The sequence below is a fragment of the Prosopis cineraria genome, unplaced genomic scaffold (assembly GCF_029017545.1).
Source record: "Prosopis cineraria cultivar Desert tree isolate PC_DT_omini unplaced genomic scaffold, ASM2901754v1 PC78, whole genome shotgun sequence".
NCBI lineage: Eukaryota > Viridiplantae > Streptophyta > Magnoliopsida > Fabales > Fabaceae > Prosopis > Prosopis cineraria.
In genome coordinates, this window is record NW_026555405.1 from 42,279 (window position 1) to 60,308 (window position 18,030).

Sequence of the window (18,030 nt, forward strand, 5' to 3'; positions counted from 1 at the left end):
AGAGGCTTGATTTAACTCCCTAAGGCATTAACTAAAGTAATGAGTTCAACCATTACCCAAGAACAACTGAAATCAAGCCTCATAATACCCCAAGCTTTAGAAAATTTGCGTATGGGAGGAAGGAAGAAGAGAAAAAACTTACCCAACAACAATCAAGCTCCCAAATGCTTCCAAATTGGTCGAAAATTCATGCCCTAGCAACCACAAGTTTGACCTTTGTCATCTCTCATTTTTACTTTATTCCACTTCTCATTTTCAATCTGATTTCACAAATTGATAAGTGCAGATTTTTGCACATATGCTGCTATGCATGGCATAGAGATGCCCAAACACGTTTTGGGCCTCTCTCTATGCCACAGCCCAGTCGAACTCCAATCTAGCTCTCTTTTAAGGCTATCCAATGATCCATTAGTTATATTAATCTCCCAAAAACATCATTAATCAAAAATTCATTAAATTTTACCATTATTACCTTCTAAACACCTAAAATTCCCAGATTTGAAATCTAAGATATTACGTAGCGAACAAGGATGAAGGAAGACGGCGGCAGTGCGACAATGGAGGAAGATGACAATGGACAAAACCTATGTAATAGAGGAGGAGGACAATAATGGAGGAAGGCCCACACAACAGGGGAAGCGACAATGGCACAGTGAATGGCAAGGAAACAGTTGTTGACAGTGCTAATGAAGGTGAAACTCAGAACCTTTGAGTGGAGAAAGGAAGAAGAAAGGAAATAGGTTCAACAAATGAGAAAGAAAATTGAAGATTTGCATGCAACTCTTTAGTTAATAAGAAGGATACCACATCGATTTTGCAAATAATCAATGTGGTATATATTATTAACATCGATTATTATATAACCAACATGGAATAATAACCAACATGGAAAAGTATAAATCCACATTGGTTATTAAATAACCAACATAAAAAATTATGATTTTTTTTAAAAAAATTTAAAAGTAGCAATCTTCCACATTAGTTTCCTAATTAACCATGGAAAACCCTTTCGACATAAGTTTTACTTTAAATGATGTTATAAGTTTAACATATTATTACAAGTTCGCCACCACTTTTTTTTTTTTAGCAATGGACTTTCTTATAACTGACATTAAAAGGGGATGTTAATTCATATTTTTGTAGTAGTGTTAACACCTAACACAACCCTCCTTCTTCATATGAGCTTGGGACTAGTTATACCATAGGCGGAGTTTAACTAGAATTTCTTAATTATAGTAAAATGGTACAAAAATATGATTTATACTCAAAATGCAGCCATAGATGATATTTGTACCTGATGATATCATTATCATTTCTTTCAAGGAAAACATAACAATTGATTTTGTACATTGATTGTATTTTGTTTTTAGTTAATATAATTTTATTTTGTTGTTTCCAATTCTTTTAATTAGTTTGTATAATCTGTAATGTTTTTTCCTATATATTTTAAAACGCACATAAAGATCATGAGTTGACATTGACGGAGATAATTTTACTACAACTCTTGCTAGCCCTTTTGCTAACTTGGTAAAAACATGCCAATGATATGAAAATAAATTGACCAGGTATGATTAAAAATAAAAGATAAATTAGAAAAAAAAAACTTTTCTATATTTGGATTAAACATAACGTGGGAGACAAATGTAGGATTAAGTATATACTATCAAATGGGTTAAAATAGTTAAATACATGGCATAAAAATTAATTTCATCAACACAGGCTTAAAGTCCTGAATACATTTTTAAAATTATAGGGACTAAAGTAAAAGACATATCAAACTTAAAGGGACTGGGATAAGCAAAATAAAATTATGAAGAATAAAAAAAATGCAATGAAAATATATTAACCTATAGTAACTTATTGTTGCATTTTACTCCCTTCATCCCAATTTAAGAGACATTTTTTCAAGAGATTCAACGTTCTAAAATGCAAAATACATTGACAAAAATAAGATTTTATTAATAATACTTTTTCAATATTACATTTCTCATTATATTCTCTCTCTCTCTCTCTATTATAATTTTTCATAAATAGAATATTAAATGAAAGATATTTTTAAAAGTTTATGCTTTTGCTTTTTAAAAAATAAAATTATAAAGTATATTTGGTGAGCTTTATTGATATGTAAAATTTTTTTTTATAAAGTGTTATAAATTATTGCAGAGAGAATATATTGACCTATAGTAACTTATTTTTGCATTTTACTCCCTTGGTTCTAAATTAAGATACTTTAAGAAAGATTCAACATCCTAAAATATAAAATACTTTAACAACAATAAAGTTTTCTTAATAATACATTTTCAATATTACACTTCTTATTATATTTTCTCTCTCTAATAATTTTTCACAAATAAATATTAAATGAAGGATATTTTTAAAAATTTATATTTGTGTTTTAAAAAAATAAAATTATAAAGTGTATTTAATGAGTGTATATTAATTTATGGTAACTTATTGTTGTACTTTACTTCCTAAAAGACACTTTTAAAAGAAATTCAGCTTTTCAAAATATAAGACACTTTGATAAAAATAAAGTTTTATCAATGATATATTTTCAATATTACAATTCCCATTATATCTTCTCCCTAAAAATTTTTTACAAATAGAATATTAAATAAATGATATTTTTAAAAATTTATATTTTTATTTTAAGAAATAAAATTATAAAGTATACTTAATAAATTTTATTAGTATGTGTAATGTTTTATAAATTAGTAAGAGGAGAATATGTTACTTTTATGACGTTATTCATCAGTCGTCATCACAATCATTGTTGTTAATTATTCCTTAATGTTTTTAAATAAAGCTGTTATATTCTTTATGTGTATATATATTTACATATAAAAGATAAAACTACTAATAAATCAAAAGTTGGCCAAAACCAAAAACATTAATTAATTGAAAGATAATATTCTTTAAACACACGTTACTTAATTATATGTAAATTAAATGTTTGTTATTCCTCGCTAAGGGCAGCAACACGTATAATAGTTGGCTACACGTTACTTTATTCATCTTTTCTTTATAAATACTCCGGTCTCATATTAGTTATATTTTATAGTATTTATTTAGTTTTTTTTATAAGTTACGGTGTAATTTTTTAAGTAATATTTAAAAAATATTTTTAAAATTATTTGTTATGAAAGGAAAAAAGTAACATAAGATCACTTTTAAAATTTGTTATATAAGAGTATATTTAAAATTTTATATATTTTTTTCTTTATATTTTTTTATATTCATATAAATGAGATTAATAAAAATGATTTATAAAGAGAATAAGAGGAGCACATTTTTTTTTCGTCCATTTCATAAATTTTTTTTTTATAAAAAGACAAATTTTATTAAATAAAATAAAAAATTACAAACAAAAAGTAAAGAAAAGTAGTTGAGCTACTCTCTCAGCAGCTCGGAAAACGAAAGAACAACTACCCGTATGCTTTTTGTTTTAATTTATTTCACTTACTTTTTCCTATTCATCAAAAGGGAAAAAAATGATAGAAAAATTTTGTTGAAATATAAATGAGAATGAGGCTCGTAAAATATCATAACTTTTCTTAAATTTTTAAAAAATTTTATGACATTAATAATTTGATAAAATGATTGAAATACTTTATTCAATAGAGATAAATATAAAAATTATATTAATTTAAAAATAATTAATTATTTTATTGAGAGGTGAGACTCGGTTAAAATTGTCTTAAATTTTTGAAAGAGGGAGTATGTATTTAATTTTTTAAAAAAAATACTAAAAAAATCAGCTTGTATAACTAATAAATTTAAAATATGAATAAAAATTTAAAACAATACGTCAAAAATGATATTTTAGTCCAACAACTCTCAACTAATGATTAAATAAATGAAAATGATAACTTGTAAAATGTATTTTTATATTTTGGCTCTTAAAATAGAGGAGAAAGTAATCTTTTTTATCTTAAGAACACTAAAAAAAATTTAATATTTATTTTTATTTTTACTTTTAAAAACTAAAATATTCTTGTGCATTATACGGGGCATAAATCTAGTTTATATTTGGTAACCCGTGACTCAGACACATGCTAATATTTCTGTATTTCTTTGATTGTGCCCTAAGGTTTGTGTAGTTGATTATTCAAAGATTTTAAAATATGAAACCATGTCAACAACAATTATAAGGTATGTAAATTATTTGATTATATAGAAAATCTATGAGGCGGTAGCTTGGTTTCATATGTTAATATTTTTTATTTTTAATTAGGTTTTTCTCACTGGTTTAGGGCCCTAAGGTCTGCCAGTACCTATTGCCAACAAATGAGTTCTTTCTCTATTTCTCAAAATTAGTTTGAGTTAAAAGAAATTGTGAGATATTTTTAACATGTCACGCCATTTACTAGCATATTTGAAAGAAATTTGCCCAAATACTGAATATTAAATAATTATATTAAAAATCAAATTAATAGTAATAAATAACTCAAATACGCTGTGCCAAATAAAATTTGTAGAGAATTACACATAAGTCTCCCATATCACAATTAAATTTTACAAGGTTCACGTTAAGGAATATACAGTTGCGTTAAATAAATATATTAAAGACATTTTCAAAATATTCATAAAGCTATTGTTGATAATAACGATTCACACAATAAGAGTTCAAATTAATTTGGATGGAAGGTGATAGTACCTCCAAATTTTTTAATATATCAAGTGATGAAAAAAAAAAAAAAAGGTTCATTGAAAACTTAGCATACTGAAATGACAACAATTTTAGTTGATATTTTGTTATATTTAGTGAATCTTGTAATATTTAATTATATTGTGGGTGATTCAACGTAATTCTTCTTAAAATTTTTAATTAGTAAACTAAAAGTAACTGATAAGAAATAATGAATAGCATTATCAAGTCTTCGAGAAAATCTTAAATTACTAAGCAATGATTGTGTCTGAAGCAATGGTTGCTTTTTTCTAAAAACGAGGTGAGAAATGCGAGTGGATGACCGTGAGCGTGATGCCGCTACTAATTAAATAGGCAACTTCTGCCTTCGTTGCAGAATAATTGCTACTGACTACCACTACGGAGATGTGCATTTAAATTAAAAAAAAAAAATTAATTTTTTCATCCTTCAATTTTTAAATCATTTATAACTCAGTTCCTCAACTATAATTAGCTTATGGCTCAATCTCTCAACTTTTAAATCACTTATAAATTAGTCCCTTAACCTTTGTTAATTTTTTTTTCATATTAGCTTATATCTCACATTAATGAATAAGAAGAGGGTATTTTGAAATAATATATGAGCATTTTTTTATCCCTCTTATTTGATAAAAAAATTTAAAAAAAATTAAAAATAATGACCGAGTTATAGGTAAATCAAAAGTTGAGGGATTGAGTCGCAGCGAGTCATAGTTGAGGGACTGAGTTACAAGTGAGTTAAAAGTTAAAGGACAAAAAAATTAATTTTCCCTTAAAAAAAACTATGATGATGTGATTTTTTTAATTTGATAAATGAAAGTTTAGGTGGTGCATGTCTCCAAGTACAAAAAAAACATTTACAAAGATACTTATATATCATCCATAGTAAGATCTTCATATTAGTATAGGGATTTGATCCCATAACATTGTAGGTTATAAGCACTACTACATAATATATCTTTAGGAGCGGGTATTTAGAAGTGCTTTTTAAATAAGTGCTCTAAAATGTGAATGCGAAATTTACCAGAGCGCTTTTCTAAATAAGCGTTCATGTATGTCAGGCTTCTCAATAAGATAACGTTTCTAATTAATATAAATAAAATATTGTAAAAAATTTAAAAAGATCTTCGGGAGCGCTCGTACTTCAGCACTCCGGAAGATACTATTCCAGAGTGCTCGTGAAGGAGCGCTTCGGAAGATCAGATCTTCCAGAGCGCTCCTATACGGCACATACCGAAGTGCTCTTTTACGGGAGCACTCTTATAAAGAGCACTCTTATTCCAGAGTGCTCGTGAAGGAGCGCTTCGGAAGATCAGATCTTCCAGAGCACTCCTATACGGCACATACCGAAGTGCTCTTTTACGGGAGCCCTCTTATAAAGAGCGCTCCGATATGGCAGCATACAGGAGCGCTCTTGTAGAGAACGCTCCCGTATATGATGTGTGCCCTTATATACCGAAACTCCCTTACAGGAGCACTTTTCGAAAAGCGCTCCTGTATAGCGTACATACAAGCGCTCCTGTACATTTTGAAGTGCTCAATACGAAAGCGCTTTTGAAGCGCTTCTTAAGGTAAAAAAAGCGCTCATATAAACTTATTTTGTAATAGTGAAGTCAAATTCTTATCGATTAGACTAACCTTTATTAATAAGCCTTATTTGCTTCATCTTGTGCTTGTGTGCAATCTGGCTCGAGTCAGGTTTAGGTGTGGCACTAGATTGGAGTCTAGCCATCTTAACTTGACTTGGCCACATATAAGATTTTAAGTTTTTAATTTTTTTTGTTAATATTAATTGTTTATTATATAAGTTTAGAGAATAACATTAAAGGATTGAAATATTGAATTAAACTTTAATAAGGATCAAAAGATTTGGAAATCCAAATCTTTAAGTTAAGAAAAAAGGAAAAATCTATTGTTGATAATTTCTCTTAAACAAATAAATAGTTTTTTCTGATATTCTTGAAAATTTTGAGATATATACTTTTTTTGGTGTGATGAGATATATATTTTATTTATATAGTTTTGACATTTTTCACTTATAAATAAGTGATTATACATATTTTTGAGCAGTATTCTTAAATAGAAAATGGAAAGACGTTTGAAAAGGAAATTTTCAAGAGATGAGTAACAATCTTTCATTAAAATCTTGTTAGTCATCACTTTATGAATAACAATAAACTGGAATCAATCTAGAAAATATACCATTAGATCTGGGGAAAAAGATTAAAAATTCATCATCATCCTAATGATTGAGATGAGATATATGGAAAGACCATATTTACATAAAAGACTATATTAACCTATTCAACACAATTTTCCCAAAAGGAAAAAAAAGAGCATCATTTACACTTATATGTTTACCTTTTTGGGTTGGATGCAATCATTTTTTAATTGTTAAATTATTAATGTTTTTTTTGAATTATTTATTTTAAATTAAGTTGCCTTGTATCTCCTAACTCAGGTCCTTCTCCAATGCAATTATTTAGTACTCATTCCATCTCAATTTATAAAATATTTTTAGACAAAATTATGCGTACCAATAAATCTCATTAAATGCATTTTATAACTTTATTTTTTTAAAAATAAAAATATAAACTTTTAAAAATGCTCTTCATTTAATATTTCATTTGTAAAATAATATAAAAAAGAGAAAATGTAATGGGAATGATAATATTAAAAAAATACTATTAATGAAATCTTATTTTTTAAAAAGTGTACTATATTTTGAGACAATGAATTTCCTCCAAATATATCTTATAATTTGGAACATAGATAATATATTGTAAAGTTGATGGATATAAGCGTGGAGACAAAGCCAAACAGATCCTTTTAATCAAGCCGTTTCTGAAGTTCAAAACGCGTTGGGGAAACAATAATGTTTTCCTCTTGCTTATTATGAGAAAGCGATAAAGAACAAAGTGAGACTTCCTCAACTTCAAAAAGGAAAACTTTAACAGATCAGATCATTATCTACTTTATGTCCCTCCACACTTGGATATTATTATAAGGGGAAAAAAAAAAATAGCTCCGTTGAACCTGCAGGGCCAGTCCATAGTATAAGGTCTGCATCATCAACATGAGCTTTACCCCAGCAAGCTTCACAAACCCACCATTTACAGCCACCAACTCATCACCTGTCGATCGAACTAATATTCAGTCTTTGAATATATTCCTGATTCGAAAACTTTACTGAGAACCATGTTAGAAGTACGGTGTATTATTCTCTGCATATTCTTCTTTGTTGCTTCCTTTGCATCTGTTGCTACTGAAGATAGCGAAGCAAAAGCTCTGTTGAACTGGAAAGCCAGCCTGAACGACCATAGCCAAGCAACCTTGTCTACGTGGAACAATGACACTGATCCTTGTGGACACTGGAAGGGGATTTCATGTGATGTATCTTTGTCTGTGATCAGTGTAAATCTGTCATATCTCAGCCTCCAAGGCACACTTGACCGTCTCAACTTCGCTTCCTTTCCTAATGTGAAATATTTTGATGTAAGTAACAACATAATTTATGGAAGCATTCCCCGCAAAATTGGTAACTTGTCCAGTATTTTGAATTTGAGTTTGTCGGATAATTTACTTGGTGGTCCCATCCCTCCTGAAATATGGAAACTGACCACTCTAAATAGTCTTGATCTTAGTACATGTCGTTTTAGAGGGCAAATTCCCCATGAAATTGGCAATTTGAGGAATTTGACGTCCCTATCACTTGGAGAAAATTTCCTTTCTGGTCCCATTCCAGAAGAGATTGGAATGCTGAATAATCTTTTGATGCTTCATTTGGGACACAACCCTCTGTCAGGTAGAATCCCATCATCAATTGGAAACTTGACCAAGTTACAAGAAATTTATCTTTATGAGAACAATATCTCAGGTCCTATTCCTAATGGATTCTGGAAACTCTATTCTCTCAGTATCGTTTATTTGTATTCTAATAGACTTTCCGGGCCACTCGCTCCCTGTATAGGAAACCTAACAAATCTCGCATTATTGCTCAAGTATGAGAACAGATTTTTCGGTCCAATTCCTTCATCCATTGGTAACTTGGTCAATTTAGATCAGGTCTATCTTTACAACAACAGTCTTTCAGGATCCATTCCTTCCACCATAGGAAATTTGACCATGCTCACCATCCTAGCCTTGGACATCAACAATCTCACTGGTCAACTTCCGCAAGAAATGAATAATTTGACAGCTTTGTGTAACATACAACTGAGTGATAATCACTTCACTGGCCCTTTGCCACAACAAATTTGTCAGAGTGGGACTTTATACCGGTTTGCTGCTGATGCTAACCATTTCATTGGTCCTATTCCAACAAGTTTGAAGAATTGTACTAGTCTAGAAAGACTCAAGCTTGATAATAACCAGTTAGTTGATAACATAACAAATGCTTTTGGAGCATATCCTAGTTTGAACTACATCAACCTGAGTGGCAATAAATTGTATGGCTACCTTTCATCCACGTGGGGGAAGTGTCAAAACCTCACACAATTGATTATTCACAATAACGAGCTTTCTGGTGGCATACCACAAGAATTGGGAGAGGCAAGTAAGCTTGGTGAAGTTGGCTTGGCTTCAAATCATTTATCTGGAAAAATTCCAAAAGAATTAGGGAAGTTGGTCTCGTTGAAAATTCTCTCTCTGAGCCACAATAACTTTTCAGGTAATGTCCCCTCAGATATAAGATCACTTAGTCAACTTACAATTTTGGAGTTGGAAGCAAATAATTTCAGTGGCTCAATCACAAGAGAGATTGGAGAATTAAAAAGCTTAATTTTCTTGAATTTGAGCAAAAACAGATTTGATGAAAGCATTCCCCCTGAGTTTCGTGAACTCAAAGATCTTGAGCAACTTGATCTTAGTGACAATTTGCTGATTGGAACAATACCAGCTACACTTGGAATGTTACCCAAGTTGCGAGTATTGAACCTCTCACATAATCATCTCTCTGGCACCATTTCTTCCATTTTCGGTCCAATGTCAGCTTTGTCTACTGTTGACATATCAAACAATCAATTAGAAGGCCGCCTTCCTAAAAACTCAGCCTTTTACAAGTTTGATGCATTGAGGAATAATAAAGGTTTGTGTGGTAATGTCACTGGTTTAAGTCCGTGTGGTGATTCCAAACTAAATGGACATAGCCATGGGAGTAAAAAGTTCTTGATAATATTCCTCCCATTGGCCATACTGCTATTAGTACTTGTTGGAGCATCTTACATTTTTTACCGAATAGCAAAAAGCAAAGATGGACAAGCACCACCAGACGAGGTTTATTCTATATGGAATCTTGAAAGAGAAATATTGTATGAAGATATCATCGAAGCCACAAAGGAATTTGATGACAAATATCTTATTGGGAAAGGCAGCCAAGGAAATGTTTACAGGGCTGAGTTGCCTACTGGTGATGTTGCTGCTGTAAAGAAGCTTCACTCTTTTGGTGGAGAAATCTCCAACCAGAAAGCTTTTACAAGTGAGCTTCAGGCTTTGACAGAACTCAAGCATCGTAACATTGTGAAGCTATATGGGTTTTATTCCAATGCTCAATTCTCCATCTTGGTTTATGAGTTCTTGGAAGGTGGCAGCTTGGATAACATACTAAAGAATGAGAAACAAGCCACTGAGTTTGATTGGAAGAAGAGGGTGAATGCTGTTAAATGTGTGGCTAATGCATTATTCTATATGCATCATGGCTGTTCAATTCCTATTGTTCATCGTGACATATCAAGCAAGAATATTCTTCTAGGTTCTGAATATGAAGAAGCTCACATCATTGACTTTGGAACTGCAAAGCTTTGAATCCTGACTCAAAAAATATGACCACATTTGTCGGCACATTTGGGTACGCTGCACCAGGTAACCTCTTCGGTTTTTTTTTTTTCTTTTCTTTTAACAAAGTACTACTCTTCGCTATATTATGGATATATATACATGTAACATTAAATCTGTTGCAGAGATAGCTTTCATCATGGAAGCCAATGAGAAATGTGATGTTTATAGTTTTGGAGTGTTGACTTTAGAAATCATCATGGGAATACATCCAGGAGAACTTATTTCATCTTTGATGGAGGGATCAACTGGTGATGATTTGTTGTTGAAGGATGTGTTAGACCCACGACTTTCTCCCCTCACAAAACCAATCCTAGATGAGGTGATCCTAGTTGCAAAAATAGCATGGTCCTGTTTGAATGAGAATCCTCAGTCTCGTCCAACCATGGAACAAGTATCTACGGAGCTTGCAAGAACTCCAAGATTTTATTTAGAGGATCAATTTCACACCATCACAATTGGACAACTCATGAGGGATTGAACTTCGTTTGTATAGTTCTACTTTGTTTAAATGGTTGACTTGACATTTTAACGTGCATGTATTGTAAATTTGTGGTTTTTGTATCATATGTATGACAGTTCCGGGCTTGAATAAATTTGAAGTGAATGTTTGGTTTCAAAGTTTTCTTTCCACTCTTGTAACATAATAGATAGCTATAGTTATTCTTCTTGTCGGGATTCACAACACTTACAAATACAAAAATTATTTTTTTTTTATTTTCTTACACTACTATATAAAAAGCTGATGACCTCTTAGGTAAAAGGGAGGAGTTTTTATGAAAATTGAAAATAGAAGTGAAAGTAAAAGTGAAAATAAAAGTGAAAATGTATTTTAAAAGTATGTTAGGTATGCATATAAAAGTGGTGGGATCATAAATTTATTTAACAAATATATTCATATTTTTTGAAAGATCAAAATACCCATAAAAAATCCATCTTATCACGACATATCTTTGCGGATAGCTTCGTCACAAGATTGATTGAAATGGAGTGAGACGTCTCCATTGTCGCCTCACTATTCTTAACAATCCTTGTCATGGAAGCCTGATCTTTACCTTACCGAGATCTCTTTGTTGCCACTATATCGTCGCCGTCATCATGACAGGTGGAGGTGGATGGCAGTGTCTCGTCACTGGAGGTTTCCGAAGAGGGCGGCCATTGGACTGTTTAGAAAGATAGGGTTATGATAATGTGATGGGCAAACTTGTCAATAAATTATAAAATTGAGGGCATAATGGTCTGAAAAAAGTCACTTCCGTGGAACCCACCATCCAATTCCAGGCGTTTTGGTGGAAGACTTTCACAGAGAAGTCTATTCCAACATGCCAAACAGTCCATTTTTAAAGTTTCATTCTCACTTCCTCTGTACTATCGAATTAGGCATTATGAAAGCATTTTCGGAATGCACTTTATTTAGACATTTTCATAATTGCAGAGTCTTCTGAAAATGCTCTCATAAGTGCCACAATGCTCCCCGTGACATACTTACGAGAACATTTCTTTCACAAAAACCCCCTCATATATTATTTATTTAAATCGAATGAATTTAAAATGAAAAAAATAAGTAAAATCTGAATCAAAATCAAAATTATATTCTAAAGAAGAATATTATAAGAAAATATACACTATTACAATCAAATTATGATTTTTACATTTTAAAAATAAAGAAATTTATAACAGAAATATGCTTATAAAAACGCTCCACACTTCCCCCTATCTCTTTAGTGACAATGAGTAAGTCACAACACATGGTAGCAATGAATATTTAAAAAAAAAAAAGATCAACAAACATTTTAGATGATCAACATTTCAAACCAGAAAAAATAAATCACAATCAAACACTGTAAATCAACATTCCAACCCTAAAATAAAAATTGAAATCAAAATAACGAATAGGAGACTATGTAGATTGAAGAGGAACAAGTAAACGAACGAAGCAACAAGGACCTCCGAACAAGGAAATGATGCAAATCTACAAGTGTGATCATATTAGAACTAATTGAATTTTCTGAACAAAAGAAATTCAAATAACCTTTTTATATTGTTTTGTGCTAAAGCGTTGCACCGATTGTACTTATAATCAGTGTATAGAGAGTTATTTTTTTACAACATTTTATTCTCTAACTAGTATAGTAAGTTCTTTACACATGTTATATGATTACCAAATGGCACCAATAATAGTTTCAACATCATTTTCTTTGCAACTGGTGTAAAAAGATTCCATAAAAATCTTATTCTGCACTGCCAGTGCATGAAGGTATATAGGTGTTGATGTTGTTGCTGAGGACACAAATGAATTTACGAAGTGAAGCTCATACATGGCGTTAGGGAAGAATCCAGAAACCAATACATGAGGGGATAAAAATTGAAAACTACTTAAAATATGGGGGGCCAACACTAATTTTTACATTTTTTTATAAGTAAAATAAAAAAAATTTCTGAAAAAAATTACAAGTGACCAATGAAATTGGGGGGAAGCACCCCCCTCTCCCCTCCCTACATACGTCCTTGCATGGCGTGAATGGAGGGTGCACCAACATTGGAGATGACATGGCCACAACAGATTCCCTCAACGAACAAAAGTAATAAAAAAATGAAAAGAGATATAAAAAAGAGTAATGAAAAAAAAAATAAGGCACCAAATATTCTTGTTTCTTGATTTATGTGTGTCAACCTTATATGGTGACCATGCTAATCTTCTCTATATCGTTTCTACTTCAACTATTAACACCGTGACAACAAACCTTCTTTTGAAGATGGATTCATTTTTCTATCGAGATGCCAAATTAACTTGGTAATAGTCTTATAATTAGAAGATCTTTGCAATTGCAAGATTATTTTCTTTTTCAAAATATAATAATAAAACCATTATTGGAGTGTTGTGATACCCATGATTCAGGGACTCAAAATCCCTTGCTTGCTTTCATAAGGAGTGATATTATAAGGATTTGAAGGAGGAAAGCATACCTTAAATGATGTACCGGATGAATGTTGTATGTGGGAACAAAGTTACGTGACCGAACTTGATTCTTGTTTTTTTACAGCAAATATCACACACAGAGATAAAAGAATGGGGAAAGCAGAGAGTAATCCCAAAGGTTACGTTCAGTTCCAAAATAAGAGGCTTGCTCACTAATAAGTAATATCCACAATGCACATAATGGGGAATGTGTGGGATACGGTTATCTAACCATTCCCCCTCTAATTCAAAAATTAAAAGGGAGAAAATTACATTTAAAAACTTGAGAGAATTGCACATTAAGATCCAGCATTTTTCATAATTGTGACAAAGCCTTATTTCTTAATTGGGCTTTATATTTGGGCTTGATCCACCAAGGGTGAATAACCCAACAGATATATTGTTGTTCCAAAAGATTGAAATTTTCAAATTAAAGCTGAACATATTTTTTGAAAAGAAAACTTCAGAAAAATAAACAACACTCTGAGAGAGTTAAATAGAAAATAAAGACAAAAACAATGAAGTCAATATAAAATCTAAAATCTAAAAAAAAAAAACGCCCTACTATTTATAAATATATTTACACACGCACACTACGAGTCTTAGCTATTAGCTATAGGTTTTGCATATACTTACTTTTGCGATAACGCAAGGAAAAAAATATTCAGATTGGCCAAAAAATAATATTGTTATGAGCATTATTTACCCAGAGCAACTATAAACCAGCATTTCTGTCCTCCATTTGGTTTGGTATATATAGTGATAAGATCAAAGGGAAGCTTTCCACGAGTGAATACACTACCATCTTAATTTAAAGATGATCAATGCATGAACTCTCTCGCTTATGTTTTTTTTTTTTTTGTCACCTTTAATTATACCATGTGCTCTTACAATTCTACATTTAAACTCTACATAGTCAACGGATAAGATCAATTGATTGAGTTACTTCTTCTATTTAAATAAAGTGATGATTTAAATAAAATGATGAATTACAAATTCTTTAATCTAATTATCAAGAAAAAAATTACATTACTACAAAAAAAAATTAAAAAAACACTCCCGTATTTATCACTCCTATATGTATGGGAGCACTTCTTAAGCGCTCCTATAAGGAGAGCTTATGGGAGCGCTCCCATTGGAGAAGTCTATAGGAGCACTAATATTGATGAGTGCTCTCTTAGAATTCCTCGACCAATGTGTTTCTCATCATAAGTGCTCCTATGAAGCTACCATACAGCAGTGCTTTTATTAAAAGCACTTTCATAAGAGAGTCTATTGGAGCATTTCTGTAGAGAAGGGCTCCTATATGTATAATATTTTTTTTAAAAAAATTCTTTTTAACACTGCATATTCTCTAATAAATCAAGAAATAATTCACCAAACTCAGAAATTTTGATAGTATCATCACTATCAAATAAATTTTATAATTAAAATAACTTGTCAAATAAATTATAACCATAACTATTATTATCAAGAATACACAATTAGTCTTTGAACATGCAAGCTATTTGTATTATAACTATTTGTAAGTATAAGAATATTATTGGATAGATAAATTTGAGTGAGGCAACATTAAGACTAAAAAATTAGAACTTTTATGCCTGCAAAAAAAAAGAAAAATAATTTAATTAAACCATAAAATATCATAATAATGAATAGATCAAAAAAAATGAATCACTCCAATACTAAAATGAAGATATGCCCAGACACGAGCTTTTTCGAAAACATGAACATGACAATTTTCCATGGACTAACCTCGTGCAAGATAATAGACATCAAATATTCAGAAAAGAAGACACTAACTAGCATTAAGGCATTAGCTGTGAAGCATATAAATGAACTAAACTACTAGAGTTTTTGCAAGTTAGACTCTACCGGCTCCCCTGAAAGTGAAATCCTATTGCAGATGAACTGAAGAATTGGCGGAATATTAGGATCTCAAAGACAAAGCAAGATGGGCTACAATAGCATGAGTCTAGGTCAACACTTTCACTGCAATTTATATTTTCAAAATTTAAGCATTTGTTGGAGTTACTAAAGTTGTTAACAAGTCTCATAATGAGAATCACGAGTCATTAGATACAAAACAAATATCCTTTTGTCAACAAAGATTGACATACGGAGTGCAAGACAACAATCCAATGAAATAAACAAAAGTCTCACAATGAGTTATTAGATGATGAGAATGAATACTAATTGGATGTTGGTAAAATTTACATAATTACCAGCCACCAATGAAAGATCACAAACGATACCAAGGTGATTTTCTCTAGTGCTCAGCTAGAAGCACGTTAGAAATAAATGAATTGTACATCAAAATGTACAAATAAACGATTCGTATATGGCTACATACACAGTAAAGAATCTAGTATACTAGATATAAAGCATTGAAACATACTGGAAAATCAGGAATAATGCTTGATAGTCATGTTATAGTGTGGTTGGGATCGTCCAAATCCAACAAAGGAAGAAGATTTGCCAGCTGTTGGACGTGATGAATAGGTTCTCAATGCATACGCTACAGAGAATTCTTCCAATGTTTTGCTTTGTTCACATAAACTATTAAAAGCTAGAAAATGTTAGACTAAAAATTCAATATCTTACTCAATCGATAAAATACTATCAGAATATCATTCTAACAATAAATTAATGTAAAAATATATAACAATGATTTGTGTTTGTATAACTATGCCAGATCTGGGGTTCGAACTTGACAACCCAAGCAGCAAGCTGAAGCGGAAGCTGAGTGACAATGAAGCACGACGGGGTTGATGGCGATAGGTGGTGACGCTGTGGAATCAATGAAGGCTGAAGTGGTGAGACTATGGACGATGGCTGAACAAATGCCGGCGGTCGACAGAGATGGACACGTAGACTTCTATAGCAAAGGGACACGAACGAGGACAAGACGCGCGATGCGATTCAAGCAGGAGATTGAAGCAGACGCTCAATAGCGGCGACAAGGGCTAGATTGATGATCACCAGCACAAAGGCTTCGGAGAGCTGGTGGGAGGCGAGGGAGAGAAGCTTGGGGGTAGGGTTCGAATTAGCAACAAATCTGAAATTCGGGGTTGTAGTTTACAGTCTAGTAACTTAAATGATGAATTTTTTTTTTTTAAATAATCAAGACATACAGGTTCACAGCCTACACGAGAGAGAAGTGGCGTTTCCATCCACCTTTTTCATTTAAATATTTTTTAATATTTAATATTTAATAAATAATATATAATATCTATATATTTCAAAAAAATATTAATTAATAAAAGATTAATTTATACGAGAGAGGTGGCATTTCTATTATTTGAAAATGTCACATCTCTCATTTAGATAATTTTTTTAATATTTAATATTTAAAAAATATTATTTAATATATATACACACACTTTAAAGAGGTGATATTTTCATAACCTGCAAATGCTAACTAATAATAATAATCTAATAATATTTACTAAATATTATATTTATGATAACATAATTATTTAAATGAATTTACATTTATATATAATAAATAAAAATTATTAGGTGGCATCAAGTAGGAAATGCCACCTAAAATTTATTGAATATTTATTAGATATTATATTTATCATAAAATATTTAATAAAAAATAAATTCTAAAATAAAATAACTAACTATCAAATCAAAATTAATTAAAAACACAGAGCAAACACCACCTAAGATTAATTAAATAAAATATTTATTAAATATTATACTTATTATAAAATAATTATTGAAAAAATATATCTTTAAAAAATAATTGACTATTGAATAAAAATAAATTAAAACTCTTAAGTGGCGTTTCCTCATGCAGGATACGCCACCAAAAATTAATTAAATAAAATATTTATTAAATATTATATTTATCATAAAATAATTATTTTAAAATTATATTTCGATATAAATTAAATGAAAACTATTAGGTGGTGTTTTCCTCCTAAGATGAATTAAATAAAATGTTAGTTAAGTATTATATTTATTGTAAAGTAATAATTAAAGATAACATATATTTATAAAATAAATGAAAATTATTAGGTGGAGTTTCCTCGAGCAGAAAACGCCACCTAAGGTTAATTAAATAAATCATGCACTAAATGTTATATTTATTATGAAATAAACTTTGAAAAAATATATCTGTAATTTTATATTTTTAGTTTTAAATTACTGTGATATATTAATAATAATTATTAATTAACCAATTAATTTATATTATAATTCATTCTAAAATTAATAATAATATTTTAATAATTACTATAGTTATAATAGAAATAATTCTTAATTAAATATAAGTAAAATTTTTGGATTATTAATCAATAAAAATGGTTATATTAATAACAAAAATAAGTACAATAAAAAATTAAATTATAACAATTGTATTAAAAAGTATAGTAATAATAATAACAATCATAACAAATAAAGTTATTTTTTGTAATATTATCATATTTATTAGATGGCATTTCTTTTTACAAAGCATGAAATTGTTTAGTAACAACAAATTGTGACATTTCATAAAAGAAACACCACCTCTTATTATTTTAATAAAATTATAAATAAAAAATAATTGATAAGCGGTGACATT

The 18,030-nt window shown here is 30.3% G+C and overlaps 2 protein-coding genes and 1 non-coding gene across 3 annotated transcripts; 2 read left to right on the top strand and 1 right to left on the bottom strand.

Moving 5' to 3' along the window:
* Window positions 1–7,864: 7,864 nt before the first annotated feature.
* On the top strand, window positions 7,865–10,468 carry LOC129295243 (MDIS1-interacting receptor like kinase 2-like). Its single transcript, XM_054933741.1, has one exon. The coding sequence runs from the start codon at window positions 7,865–7,867 to the stop codon at window positions 10,466–10,468; it is 2,604 nt and encodes an 867-aa protein (XP_054789716.1).
* A 17-nt stretch (window positions 10,469–10,485) lies between these two features.
* LOC129295244 (MDIS1-interacting receptor like kinase 2-like) lies at window positions 10,486–11,669 on the top strand. Its single transcript, XM_054933742.1, has 3 exons — window positions 10,486–10,525; window positions 10,624–10,892; window positions 11,604–11,669. The coding sequence occupies exons 1-3, from the start codon at window positions 10,486–10,488 to the stop codon at window positions 11,667–11,669; spliced, it is 375 nt and encodes a 124-aa protein (XP_054789717.1).
* Window positions 11,670–13,135: 1,466 nt separating this feature from the next.
* LOC129295247 (U6 spliceosomal RNA) lies at window positions 13,136–13,235 on the bottom strand. The gene has a single exon (XR_008589542.1). It is a non-coding gene; the product is annotated as a U6 spliceosomal RNA (small nuclear RNA).
* Window positions 13,236–18,030: the final 4,795 nt, after the last annotated feature.

What these genes read in the sequence shown, in the direction of transcription:
- LOC129295243 (XM_054933741.1), top strand. Translation starts at nt 7,865, where the DNA reads ATGTTAGAAGTACGGTGTATTATTCTCTGCATATTCTTCTTTGTTGCT.
- LOC129295244 (XM_054933742.1), top strand. Translation starts at nt 10,486, where the DNA reads ATGACCACATTTGTCGGCACATTTGGGTACGCTGCACCAG. An exon ending in ATTTGGGTACGCTGCACCAG is followed by an intron (nt 10,526 to 10,623) that starts GTAACCTCTTCG and finishes AATCTGTTGCAG; the next exon opens with AGATAGCTTTCATCATGGAA. An exon ending in CTCGTCCAACCATGGAACAA is followed by an intron (nt 10,893 to 11,603) that starts GTATCTACGGAG and finishes TCATCATGACAG; the next exon opens with GTGGAGGTGGATGGCAGTGT.